Source organism: Nicotiana tomentosiformis, chromosome 10, assembly GCF_000390325.3.
Source record: "Nicotiana tomentosiformis chromosome 10, ASM39032v3, whole genome shotgun sequence".
Taxonomy (NCBI): domain Eukaryota; kingdom Viridiplantae; phylum Streptophyta; class Magnoliopsida; order Solanales; family Solanaceae; genus Nicotiana; species Nicotiana tomentosiformis.
In genome coordinates, this window is record NC_090821.1 from 9,789,386 (window position 1) to 9,802,748 (window position 13,363).

Sequence of the window (13,363 nt, forward strand, 5' to 3'; positions counted from 1 at the left end):
AAATCTCGTCATATACGACGGAGACACAATACCGTTAAACAACTACTCTCTAGTGGTGTTATCACAATTGACTACATAAAGTCAAGAGATAACGTGTCGGATCCACTTACAAAAGGCCTATCTAGAGAGGCAGTTGAAAGATCATCAAAGGGAATGGGGTTAAGGTCTAGGACAAGTCATCATGACGGTAACTCTACCTAGCAGACTGGAGATCCTACGAGCTAGGTTCAAAGAGATCAAACAAAGTTATGAATGACGGTTCAACATTGTCAAATAACTCAACCAATTCTCGTGATGAAGACAATGTTCAGAAATCGAGGTAAAGCATTAAGGCTTTTTGATGAGTCAACAAAGCTTAAAGGTTTTTTAATGATTTGCTAAGTCTGGCAGGATATGACCAGCTAGTGTGTCTATAGGATTACACGTTTAGAAATCATCTATGTGAGTGTGAAGTGTAAGCCGCTTCAAGGGGAATGAAAGTAAAGGCCCATTCTCTAAGCACTCATGAAATCAGGCGGTGTTCATGGCTTAAACGAACACAGCCGTGAGAACCATAAATGGTTAAGAATTGATTGTGTGACTTATGTTGTCTAGGTATACAACAAAGCTCGACGGTTCAAAGATATCAAATCTACTGATTGACCGAGTATATCCGATATAAGTTCACTACGAAAAGTTCAAAGGGAAACCTACTTATCTAGATGTAATTAATTCTTGCATGTAAAATACACACGCGTCCGTGCATTCCTTTATTTTATAGCCATTCCCCATTCATGTGGGAAATTGTTGGGATTTTAAGCTTGTGTAGCTTAAAGAAGGTGAATGAGAAATGGAGAAAAAATGAAATATTTGAGTTTCCCTTGGGAAAGGGACATTGTCTTATATCGGAGGAAGAAAAGGCTTTTGATGGGTATATATATAATTGCTCTTCTTCTAGCTCTTAAAGAGTTAAGAAAAAGGCAAGCCTCGCGCCGTCGTCGTCGTCGCTCGCTCGGCTCGGCTTCGGCTTCGGCTTCGGATTTGGTCAAAGATCGATTGATTGATTAATCTTTTTGGATAAAATTCCTTTTAATTATTTAATTAATTAAATAATTAACAAAAAATTCAATCCGAAATAACCTATGACCCGCGACCCGGTTCGGTCAGGTCCGTTTTCTTTCCCGGATTATTTTAAATATATTTTTCCCGCAATATTTCAAACACCCCTTTTCCAACAGCCATGGCTATTTCTGAAAGGTTGAAAACCTTTTCAGAAACAATGCCAGCAACTCTATAAATAGAGTTTGAATCCCAGAATCTTTCCTTACGAAATTTTCTGAGCTTCTTCTTCTTCTTCTTCTGCACAATATTTTCCAGTGTGTTTTACGACCATTGAGTGGTTCGCAGTTCATCAGAGTTTTTGGTACCAATACACTGGTGAGTTAAATCGTTCTATCCTGGAAGGATATATTCCAGCACCTCGGGTACTTGAGGGGAATAATTTCCTTAAGGACACACTGTGTATTCAGTGAGCTCGATTTATTCCTATAATATTTTTTGTTTTCCAGAATCTATTTCGTTAAACAAGTATTACTAACTTTCTGTTTTGTTTTTCCAGAAAGTTTAATTGTTTATTACAGCAATACAGAATAATAACAAACCGTACAGTACAAAACAAAAGGCAAGATGTGGACAGTTTCCCCAAACCTGCTAATTCCAGCAAAATTCTAACCAACATATTGATGTACTATCCTATTACATTAGCTCAACATCTATCTAGGATAGAAATCAAACTGTTCCAAACCTCTTGCTAATCAACTCTTCATTGCTCCCCTGCAATATACTTCTTGTACGAGTTGCCTAATTATTATTGCAGGTGTTCTTTGTTTGTTCTGAAATAATCACATGTTTCTTTCTTGCCAAATATGATATAGAACACCAGCTAGTGTCATTCTAAAGATCTCATCTTGCACGTTCTTTTCCCTAGCATGAGTAGTTGTCCAAGTGATTTCTCCATTCCAGTTTTGTACAGTTCGATGGATTCCTAGCCATTGTAATAGTTTACTCCAAACATTAGTAGAGAAGTCACATGGAAAAAAGAGATGATCATGACTTTCCTCGGCTAGAGGACAAACCAAGGCCTAGCAATATTTTAGACGATTCGGGCCCGGTCGACCGGATGCATGCAGATGGTGTGGTTATAGCACACAAAAATTTGGGAATCATGTGGAATTCCAGTTTTATTGCCCTGCCAAAAAATGAAGAACGGTCATGGCGAAGTGATGACTATTGTTCCTTTGCCGGATTCGGGTTTTATGGCCCGGATGCATGCCGATGGCGTGGGCTATAGTACACAAAAATCCGAAAATCGGGCCGAATTCCAATTTTATGGCCCTAAAATGCCAAAAATGAGGAACAGTCATGGCGAAGCGATGACTATTGTTCCTTACGTCGTTTTTATGGACTGACAAAATTTTATGCGATGCGGGTCCGGTCGCCTGGATGCATACAGATGACGTGGGCTATAGCATATAAAAATCTGGGAATCAAGTGAAATTTCGATTTTCTGGCCCTAAAATGCCAAAAACCAAAGAACGGTCATAGCGAAGCGATGACTATTGTTCCTTAGGTCATTATTTATGGGCCGGAAAATTTTGGGAGATTCGGGTCCAGTCGCCCTGATGTAGGCAGATGGCGTGGGCTCTATATATATATATATATATATATATATATATATATATATATATATATATATATAGCACACAAAAATCTGGTAATCGGGCAAAATTTCAGTTTTAGGGGCTGTAAAATGCCCAAAATCGATGAATGGTCATGGCGAAGCGATAACTATTGTTCCTTGGGTCGTTGTTTATGGTCCGACAAAATTTTAAGCGATGCGGGTCCGGTCGTTCGGATGCATGCAGGTGACGTGGGCTATAGCACACAAAAATCTGAGAGTCGGGCGAAATTCTAGTTTAATGGCCCTAAATTGTCAAAGGATGAGGAACGGTCAAGGCGAAGCGATGAGTACTGTTCCTTACGTCATTTTTGACGGGCCGACAAAAATTTAGGCGATTCGGGTCCGATCGCCCGTATGCATGCAGATGGTGTGGGCTATAGCACTCAAAAATCTGGGAATCAGGTGAAATTCTAGTTTTATGGCCCTAAAACGCCAAAAAATAAGGAACGGTCATGGAGAAGCGATGACAATAGTTCCTTAGGTCCTTTTCGATGGGCCAGCGAAAATTTTAGTAATTCGGGTTCAATCGCCCGGACACATATATAGATGGTGTGGGCTATAGCATATGTAAATCTCGAAATCCGGCGGAATTTCAATTTTATGGCCCTACAACGCCAAAAATCGAGGAACGATCATGGCAAAACAATGATTATTGTTCTTTGGGTTGTTTCTTATGGGCAGACAAAATTTTAGGAGATTCAGATCTGGTCGTTCAGATGCATGCAGATAGCGTGGGCTATATAGCACACGGAATTTGAGAATCAGGCGGAATTCCAATTTTATGGCCCTGAAAGTCTAAAAAATGAGGAACGGTCATGGTAGAGCGATGACTATTATTCCTTAGGTCATTTTTCATGGGCCGGTAAAATTTTAGGCGATTCGGGTTCGGCCGCCCAGATGCATGCAGATGGTGTGGGCTATAGCACAAAAAAGTCTGAAAATCGAGTGTAATTCTAGTTTTATGACCCTAAAATGCCCAAAAACGAACAACGGTCATGGCGAAGCGATGGTTATTATTCCTTAGGTCGTTTTCGATGGCTCGGCAAAATTTTAGTTGATTCTGGTCCGGTCTTCCGGATGCATGCAGATGGAGTGGGATTTAGCACACAAAAATCTGAGAAATAGGCACTACAAGAAAAAGGGTCTTTAGCGAAGGAAAATCTGGTCGCTATAGGTTCAAATACGGTCGTTATCGACCAATAACGACCAGTACAAATACGGTTGTTAAAGGTCTTGACGTTAAAAGTTCACGACCGGATTCCAATCCTGACGTTAAAACTTTTTTAACGACAACAATAAATCCGGTCGTTATAGCACCTTTCAACGACAAAATTTCCCTTCGTTAATTGCCATTTCACCGTCGTTAAGAGCCTCTATAATGACAACTAATTCTGCTTTTAACGACCAAAATTACTCACGCTAATTGTGAATTGCTCTCAATAACATTACATTTAATGGCCAAAATTCTATTCGCTAATGGTATTTTTAATAAATATAATTAGATGGAACTAATGGATCACATCACCAAAAATATAAACATTTAATACTCATAAAACATCATTGTTAATGACAAAGAACTAATGCATCACATAGACTAAAATATATAAATATTCAAATTGTATGACATTATTCTTTTCAAAGTCCAAAAAGAAAAGAATAGAATTGTAACATCTAAATAGGGCAACTCAACCCTTTGCAAAACAAAGTAGGTTCCTCTCGTAATTCAACTTGGTCTTTAACATTTACAGCTGCTTCAACTCACTCAACAATAATCCTTGCTTCAATTGTGAACAAGTCCAATGAAGTAGTACCCATTGCTAGTTCATGAATGCTAGTTCTGAAAAACAATTGAAATGTTAGTTCATGAATGCCAGAAATAAAAAGGTAGATATTCAGACAAATATACGGATGTAGACGGATGTAGTGAGACAGAGAGAGAGAAGTTGTACCTATTTCCTTTGAAACACAGAATATAAACTGCACCCATTTCCTCTGAATTATGACAAATGTTACCATTGAAAGATCTAGAAAGAAAAGAAACACGTAACTATAAATCTACCTTCAACTGCACATTAATGATAAGCTAATCTGCAAAGACAAAAAAGGTGTAATCAGCTAACAGGTGCTTCAAAAAGTTTGGCAAGTCCGTTCTTCCAACTTCGCTACGTCTATCTTCAAACTCGCCCTTTCTTCAACACTATTAGAGATTAAAATCCTATTCCGCCATATTAACAAGCCATCCCTTCTACAAACCTTCTTCATCACAGTAGGATATATGTTCATTTTTTTAACATTTACAGCAATGGGACGATGGAAATATCCTGCAAAGTCTTTCAATTCTAACATTGCAGTTCATTCCCTCTATTCTGTTAAAGAAAAGTGGTCCTAATTCAAAATATTACGATGAAAAAAGACAGCAAAATCTCTACATAAATGTATAGCGCAAAAGAAAACTTTAACAAAAATTGAACAATCAATTCCTGCTAAGATGCCTTTGTTTAAGCTTTCAATATGACATACTACAAAAGTGTGACATGTTTCATGTCTAGTCATTTCCCTTGACCTCTCTTAACTGTTTCATATCTGTGGTTCATTTGGCAATCTTCTGCGTACAATTAAAGATTATCCTAGATCATTATGTCAGTGATATAGAGCTAATGGAGTACCATTTGAAATAGAATAAAATAAGGTTTCACTCATAGGATTAACTCGAGCTAAACAAAACTAATATCTATTCACCTTTTTGTGATTAAAGAACTGACAAAGAAAGTTCCTGTTGGAGAAAATTGAAGTAGATTATGGATGTCAAGTTCGTCCCAACCATCAGATTCAACACTTAAAGCTTCACAGAAATCATAGAATGGATCTTGTAGCAAAATGTAACCTTCATGCTTACATGTGTCAAGATATTGAATTACAAATTGCTTCACATAGCTGGTACAACCCTTTCTAAAATCGTTAAAGCAGAAGACAAAACTAACAATTAAACTTGTCGAACAAGTGCATAAAGTACATTATAAACTAGAGCAGAAGAGGGGAAAATCCATGTTCGAGAAGAGCATAAAAAGAACTAAATATTTGGGACGACTGAAGGCTATGGTGAACAATTTAAGGGTTGTAATGAGCTTAAGCAGTGTGCATAATCGAAGCATTTAAGTTTTAACCAAAGAAGAAGAAGGAAAACCTGTTGAAGCGTGCAATCATTGTAAAGAAAGACTCATCAAATGGTAACTGTAGTGATAGCCAAATAACAGGATAATATCTTTCCTAGAACAGCAGTTCTAGACAATTAACGCCAAAACAATATCATGATTTGTCGAAACAAGGGACAGAGCTCGATTGAACTTTACCAAACTGAACGAGATGGCATTCTGTGACACGAAGGCATATTTGAAGAGGTACAACGACCCCTTTCAAGCCAGGATTTAGTGCCTAGGGTTACATAAATTTCAGTGACTCAGACGACGAATTGGAAGACGTATGCGATGGTGAATCAAAATAGATTGAAGGCTTTTGGAATAATTGACTGTGATCTCAAATTAAGAATAAAAGAGGGCTGAAATCAACAGAACGATAACGAGGGTTTCTTTTGCTCTGGGAGAGTTAGGATTGGGGAAGGGGAAAGGAAAATAATTAACGTCCATTTTTTTAATCAATTAGTACAAATTAGTTTTACCGTCCGGATATTAAGTCTTTTAAGGGCCGTATATTGTCCCTTCGTTAATATGAACTTAAAAATTGGCTTTAACGTCCACAAAACAATGTGGCCTATAGTACACTTATAACGACCAGATCTAGGTCCCTTCGTTAAAAAGTGATCTTTAAAAGTTAATTTTTCTGTAGTGGGCGTAATTCCAATTTTATGACCCTAAAACGTCAAAAAAGAGCAACGGTCATGCCGAAGCGATAACTATTATTTTTTAGGTCGCTTTTTATCACTCGTCAATTTTAGGCAATTTGGGTTTGGTCGCCCGGATGTATGTAGATGGCGTGGGAATGAAAATCTGGGAATGAGGCGTACTTCTAGTTTTATGGCCCTAAAACGCCAAAAAATGAGGAATGGTCATGGTGAAGCGATGACTATTGTTCCTTAGGTCGTTTTTTATGGCCCGACAAAATTTTATGACCACAAAATACCAAAAAATAATATTTGTCATAGTGAGTATTGCTCACAAGGTCATATCTGATGGATCCACCAATTTTTAGGCTTTTCGGAGTTTGTTAACCAAATTCAAAAAAATTATCATGTATATAAACATACGAAAAAATAAACATAAGCATTAATTCTTGAAGGTCATATGCGATGGTACTACAAATATTTAGGCCAATATGGAGTCCGTCAACCAAATTCTAGAAAATTATTATGATACAAACACACAAAAAATGGACATATTATTAATTCATGTTTTATTACCCCGGAACGCCAAAAAATATTATTAATCATGGTGAGTATTACTTACAAGGCCGCATCCGCTGGTTCCACCAATGTTTAGGCCAATCAGAGTCCGTCAACCAAATTCAAGAAAATTATCATGTATATAAACACACGAAAAAATAGAAGTCATAATTAATTTCTATTTCATAACCCCGTAAAGCCAAAAATCGATGTCAGTCATGGCAAAGCCATGGGTATTAGTTACTAGGATATTTTCGATGAACCCATAATTTCAGATCAAGCAAAGTTTGGTAACTTTTTAAGCGTAGTTAGAATCCAAGTGATCGTGCAGAGCACGGGATCAGGTGCAGTATGCTTGTGTTGATGCTTTTATTTCTTTTGAGATTGGAAAGCGTTTGAATGCTTATGACTATTAATCTTCTTTCTCTTCTCTTGATACATTGGATTGATTTAAACTGCTTAATAGGTGTATCTTTTGGGTTTCGATGAAGATATCGTGTATCATTCTAACTGCATATTAGGGTTTGTTTTATATTTGGGGGGAAAAACAAAGATGGTTTTGATTTGCTACTGTTTTTCTGCCTTCTTTGGTTCTTGCTTTGCCTTCATACTAAAATTAGTTCAGTTCTTGATTCCTATCTTTTTAATTTATATAAGTTAACAATCGTTGAATTAAGCATGTTGCATTTGATGTATTGTTTAATCGGGTTCAATGTGAGCAATAGGCTACGTATTAGCAATATATATGTATTCTATCATCATTCAACTATGTTCTTCTTCGTGTTCTTCTTAAGTAGTAGTGTCACAAACCTTGAGCTAATTGTAATACTAGTATTTCTTGCAATTTTACCCTTGGGGAACATTAGAACAAGCTAAAACTTTATGTGCGTTCTTGAGGAAAAAAGCGTTTTTGAAGTTCAATCAGATTACGAAGACATTGAAATTTCACTAGTAAAAAAACAATACATAATCTTATTAATGTCTTACAAAGATTCAAGTAACCATGTTATCGAACCAAAAAAATAAGAAAAAAGAAAATGAAATAGTGGAAAAACAAAAGATGCTACATAGATCAGTAGTAAGGTAATGTTTGAGTACCCTTGTTGTATTTTTCTTCTTCAGAATTTATAAATAAAAGTACATGCAAATTTACTACGCCCGAGTGATTTAAATAAAATAAATGTTAGGTATTCATTGGCTTGTATGTGTATACAAGTGTAAAGGTAACCTAGGAGTAGGAACAACTTGTAATGGAGTTTGCATGTAGGTGACTGTACCAGGACTCTCCAACATATCAACATCTTCAAGCTTAACACCAGGAGGCAAAGACCAAGTAAACTGGTGCAACAAATGTGCTAACATAGACGTGACCAAATTAATGGCAAGATTCATACCTGCAGCGGCAGAACAAACAAAATATAAGAAATAAACATACAAAGAAGACAGGAAATTCAAAATTTTATGGCAAGATTCATACCTGGACATATACGTCTTCCGGCACCAAAAGGCAGTAACCTATAGTCATGTCCCTTCATGTCAACATCCTCTTTTACAAATCTTTCTGGCCAAAATTGCAAAGGATCTTTCCAAATTCTTGGATCACGACCTAAGGACCAAACATTAACATGCACAATTGAACCTTTAGGAATGTTGTAACCACTCACTTTGACATTGTTACTTGCCATATGAGGTAGCATTAGGGGAGTTGGAGGATGCAACCTTAGTGATTCTTTGACTACATATTGTAGATAAGAGAGTTTAGAGATATCTGATTCGTTTACGATCCGATCTGACCCGATAACCCGGTCTAACTCCTCTTGGACCTTTTGTTGAACCCTTGGATTCTTTACTAGTTCTGCCATAGCCCATTCAACTGTAATAGCTACTGTGTCCATCCCTGCTGTTATCATATCCTGCAAATATTTTTATTCACAACACTTAGTCATATGATTTTATAATTCCAACTACAGAAAAATAAAATCTTTATGCGAAAACGAAAAAACTCCACTTTCGCATCACTTGTTGACCTGCAGACATTTACGTAAAGGATAAAAATTTATAACATTTAACCTAAGCAAACTTTGTTTAGATTGCAATATATTTTTTAAAATAAAAATAAATCCGCTATGTTAATGTCAAGATCAGACTGACCCTTACTAATAGATTAATATGGAATTAGATTATATACACCTACCATATAAATAATATGAACAATTATTTGTAGTTAGTATCTTTTAGTTTACCTAGAAGTGTAAATATCACCGTAAGCACATAGAAGTTAAACTCTATTAATATCTAGAAATAGATCTATACTGTAACTTATGGGTTCATGCAATCCTGATCCTATATACGTATTAACAAATCAACTAAATATCTATAAAAATTTGACTATGAACTCAATTTTTACTGTATATTAACTTGAATTTGTTGTATGACCTATAGAACTTTAAATTCTGAGTCTGCCTCGAAAAGTATATCCAATATGTAATAATAAAAAAAGGAAATTAGTATACTTACCCAAAGAAGGCCAATAACGGTGTCATCACTAAGATCATACTGCTTCTGAAGGGTAAGCAAAGCATCAACAAAATGGTGTTTGGTTTCCCCAGTTTTGTTCCTAGCAAGAGTGTGTTCTTCCATTATAATTCTTGTAAACTTTTCCAAACGTCTGTCTTGAGCCTCGAGAGCTTCATTATCATCCTTAAAAACCCAACGCAGCCATGGAACAAACTCTCCCAAATTAAGCTTTCCTCCAATCTTTATGCCATTGGAGACTATGGCTTTGAGCTCTTCACCTTGCTCATCAACTTCACCTTCTGAGTTCATAAATCTCTTCCCAAATGTTAGTCTTGTTATGTTGTTGAATGCTACTGATCCCAAGTAGTTCCTCAACATCAAGGTTTTACTAACATTGCCTGCACATATACACATATTACATATGAGTTTAAGCTCTATGCACTAATAGTAGTGATACGTAGAGTATAATAAAATGATTTTAGATATATGCACTGACTAATAATTATTCCATTATAGCAAGTTTCTTATTATTTATTGTAGGTTACCATTGAATACATACTAAATATAGTTTTTTTTATAACTGCCTTTTAGATCACCTAATTATATAAATATTTTATTTCATCAATATATATAACTTAAACTCATAATTCCTATATATAATCATTTGTTGAAGCCTGGAGGATTCGGTTGTTGCATTTGGAGATATATTAACCATAATCTAATTCTCAGATGTTCGTATAAACAATTAACAAAAGGAAGAAGCTATCACTATCTAATTCTATACTTAGAGCAAGACCAATAATTACACCAATAATTCTATACTGATAGTCCTTTTCGTGTTAGGTGGTCTTGCTCTAAGAGCAAGACCAATAATTAAAAAGTAAATAAGTTTTTGTAATAACACTTTCCTCTATTCAAATTGCTACTTGTCATAAGAGATCAGATATATCTTCATTCTTTATTCTACACCTCAGAGAAATAAATAACCAAAAACGTTGGATCTAAAAGTATATATGCCCTATCTTTATTGGAGGATTTCACTATTCAAATTTGGATCAATGTTCTCCTCATAAACAGCAACTTTTAGGACCATCAATCCATTATAGCATAGGGCTATGGGGCCATCATTCAAGAGTCAGCACACACACACTCAGGCAAGTAGGGCTCTCCTTTTACGTTTTCTACCTTTTCTCTTAGCATGGGGAAGTCTATTAATGACAAAAGGGGTGATCTCGTCTGTTTGCCGGCGGAAGAGAGTGAGTTTTCAAACCATCTTTTTTAGTCAGATAGCTTGTGATCGCTCATGTTGATTTTTTATTTAGTAAATATTCTATCCGTTTTATGTTACGTGGACTCCTAAGCGGATTTAGGATTTAAACTCTATGAGTTCAATTTTTATAATTTTTAAAGTTATGGGATCATATCTAATATTTTTACAATTTTAATAAAATTTTACATATATATTTTTAGTCCGCATCAAAAATCCGCCGTGCGGTCATTCCAAAAATAAAGAATGACACTTTTCAACATTCAAAAGCAAACCCCCATGCAAAAGAATGACACTCTTTATGACCATGTCAATTGATCTGACCCCAAGCAAACAACCCATGCTAACACTAGCCTTTGATCTAGCCCTTACGCGCGGAGCAACTAAGCCATTCGTATCTATATATACATTATTTATACAATTGGTAAAACTATATATACTAAGCCATTCGTAAAACTAACCTATAACAATTGGTAAATTTTGCACATATATTTTAAGTTGATTAATATGAGAAATAGAACTAGAACAACAACAACAACAACGATCCAGTGAAATCTCATAAATGAGGTTTGAAGAGGGTGGTGTGTACCCAAATCTTACCCCTATCCCGAAAGAGAAGAGAAGCTGTTTCCGAAATACCCTCAGCTCAAGAAGACGATTATTGCATATTGTAAATTAAAACATGCCTGTTAAATTGCGCGCGCACACATATATATATATATATATATATATATAACATAAATTCATGATGTTATTATGTTCGTCACTATTTGATAATTATGATCGTTTTAGATCTCCATTTTAAAATATTCAATCTAGCTATATAATTGGAACCTTCACTTTCTAAACATAATATCTCACACACACACACACGTATAGGGACCATATTAATTATTTACTTTTTTCTAGATATATACATTAATTATATACAATTATACACATGCATGTAATATATAAATTATGCATATATTATACATTCACTAGCTATTTTTAGTTTAAGTGAGAGGGTGAGAGGTTAATTCTTCATATATATATATATATATATATATATATATATATATATATATATATATATATATATTATAACAGCTATAAGCCTATAATTAACACACGCACAGTCAGAAGAGAGATCACTCTCTCTCTCTTTGATTAATATATATTATTATATTGCTTCCTTTTTGGATTAGTTAGGAAAAAATATCTCTTTAAAAAAGAAGCTTGTGCTATGGTGGGGCGATATCTATCTCATTTTGACTGGAATTAAAAAAAGCATTTTGCGTGGAATTGTAGTGCTTGTGTCCAAAAACAAAATCCTAACTACATTCCATTTAATCATTATTTATACAAAAGGACTTTATTTGCTATCAAACAACTGTTTAGCCGTAAGTTTTCGTTTTTCCTTTTGTTGGATTTATCATGGAATTATGTACTCAAACTTCTTATATGTCGCATGGCCAATTGGCCATAGAGAGATTATCCCTTAACATGTTCCTATATTTTATTAATTCAAGATTAATTTGCATTGTCTAAATAAGAGTTGCTATCAAATTTCAACAGAACCGCATTTAATTTCAAGATATGAAGCAAGCAATGAGAAAATTTCAAGATCTACCCAAAACAAAAATGGAGACAGACAGTAAAAAGTAAAATGAAAAACTTACAAGGCTTAGTAGAGTCTCTGAAGATGTTTTCAACCATGGCAATAACTTCATCTTCTCTAATAGGTCTAAGAGCTTCAAGTCTTTTAGGAGTAAAAAGCTCAAGATTACAAAGCTTCCTTACTTTCACATAATGAGGCCCATAATCAGCCCAAATTAAATCCATCCCATTTTTACTAACATTTTCAAGAGGCTTAGTTCTAAACCTGTTGGCCAAATTTTGATCATTATCTTTCAGAACTTCTTTAGCTAATTCTGCATTATTCACCACCACATTTAGCTGTGAACCAAGATAAAATGAGAAGATGGGCCCATAAACTTGGGCCCATTCAGCAAAGCATTGGAACCTCACCGGCGTTATGTCGAAGAGGTTCCCGATAACCGGCCACGGCCACGGACCCGGCGGCAGCTTGGCCGTGAGCCGGTGGTAGAGTTTGTAAGAAAAAAAGATGAGAAATATAGATATGGAGAGTACTAAAAGAAGAGCCATTATGGGAAGTTTGTGGGTGAAGATATGAGGCACGCTATGGCCCCTTTATATACCAATTTTTTCATTCCCTTAAAGAAGAAAAAGTCGTACCTTTTATATATTTTAAAATTTTAATTAACTTTGATAGAATTAATGATTATCATGAATTGACAGAAACGATGATTATAACTATTATGACCATATCACATTCTTATGATTTTGCTCAACTTGAAAATGAGTGGACCACCCCTAGTTTAAGAATCTTCTTCTTTTTTTTAATTACCCGCAGATATCTGATATTCGCATTAGGGCCCAACTAATTTGTTATATTTGTTCC

General features: G+C 35.4%; 1 protein-coding gene and 1 long non-coding RNA gene across 3 annotated transcripts; both read right to left on the reverse strand.

Moving 5' to 3' along the window:
- Positions 1-4,240: 4,240 nt before the first annotated feature.
- LOC104112910 (uncharacterized) lies at positions 4,241-6,363 on the reverse strand. Of its 2 annotated transcripts, none has more exons than XR_690097.4 (3): positions 5,904-6,363; positions 4,669-4,743; positions 4,241-4,556 (listed from the first exon to the last, which is right to left on the reverse strand). It is a non-coding gene; the product is annotated as an uncharacterized lncRNA (long non-coding RNA). The 2 variants fall into 2 exon arrangements; XR_690096.4 differs by having other exon boundaries at positions 4,669-4,807.
- Positions 6,364-8,107: 1,744 nt separating this feature from the next.
- Positions 8,108-13,047, reverse strand: LOC104112912 (cytochrome P450 98A3-like). The gene is made up of 4 exons (XM_009622953.4): positions 12,561-13,047; positions 9,633-10,030; positions 8,593-9,028; positions 8,108-8,509 (listed from the first exon to the last, which is right to left on the reverse strand). The coding sequence occupies exons 1-4, from the start codon at positions 13,045-13,047 to the stop codon at positions 8,307-8,309; spliced, it is 1,524 nt and encodes a 507-aa protein (XP_009621248.1). The 3' UTR covers positions 8,108-8,306.
- Between the last annotated feature and the right edge of the window lie 316 nt (positions 13,048-13,363).

Coding starts and splice junctions, on each gene's coding strand:
- LOC104112912 (XM_009622953.4), bottom strand. CDS start 13,047: ATGGCTCTTCTTTTAGTACTCTCCATATCTATATTTCTCATCTTTTTT. Junction 10,031..12,560: donor CAGAGACTCTACTAAGCCTT/GTAAGTTTTTCA, acceptor GTATATGTGCAG/GCAATGTTAGTAAAACCTTG. Junction 9,029..9,632: donor CCGTTATTGGCCTTCTTTGG/GTAAGTATACTA, acceptor AAATATTTGCAG/GATATGATAACAGCAGGGAT.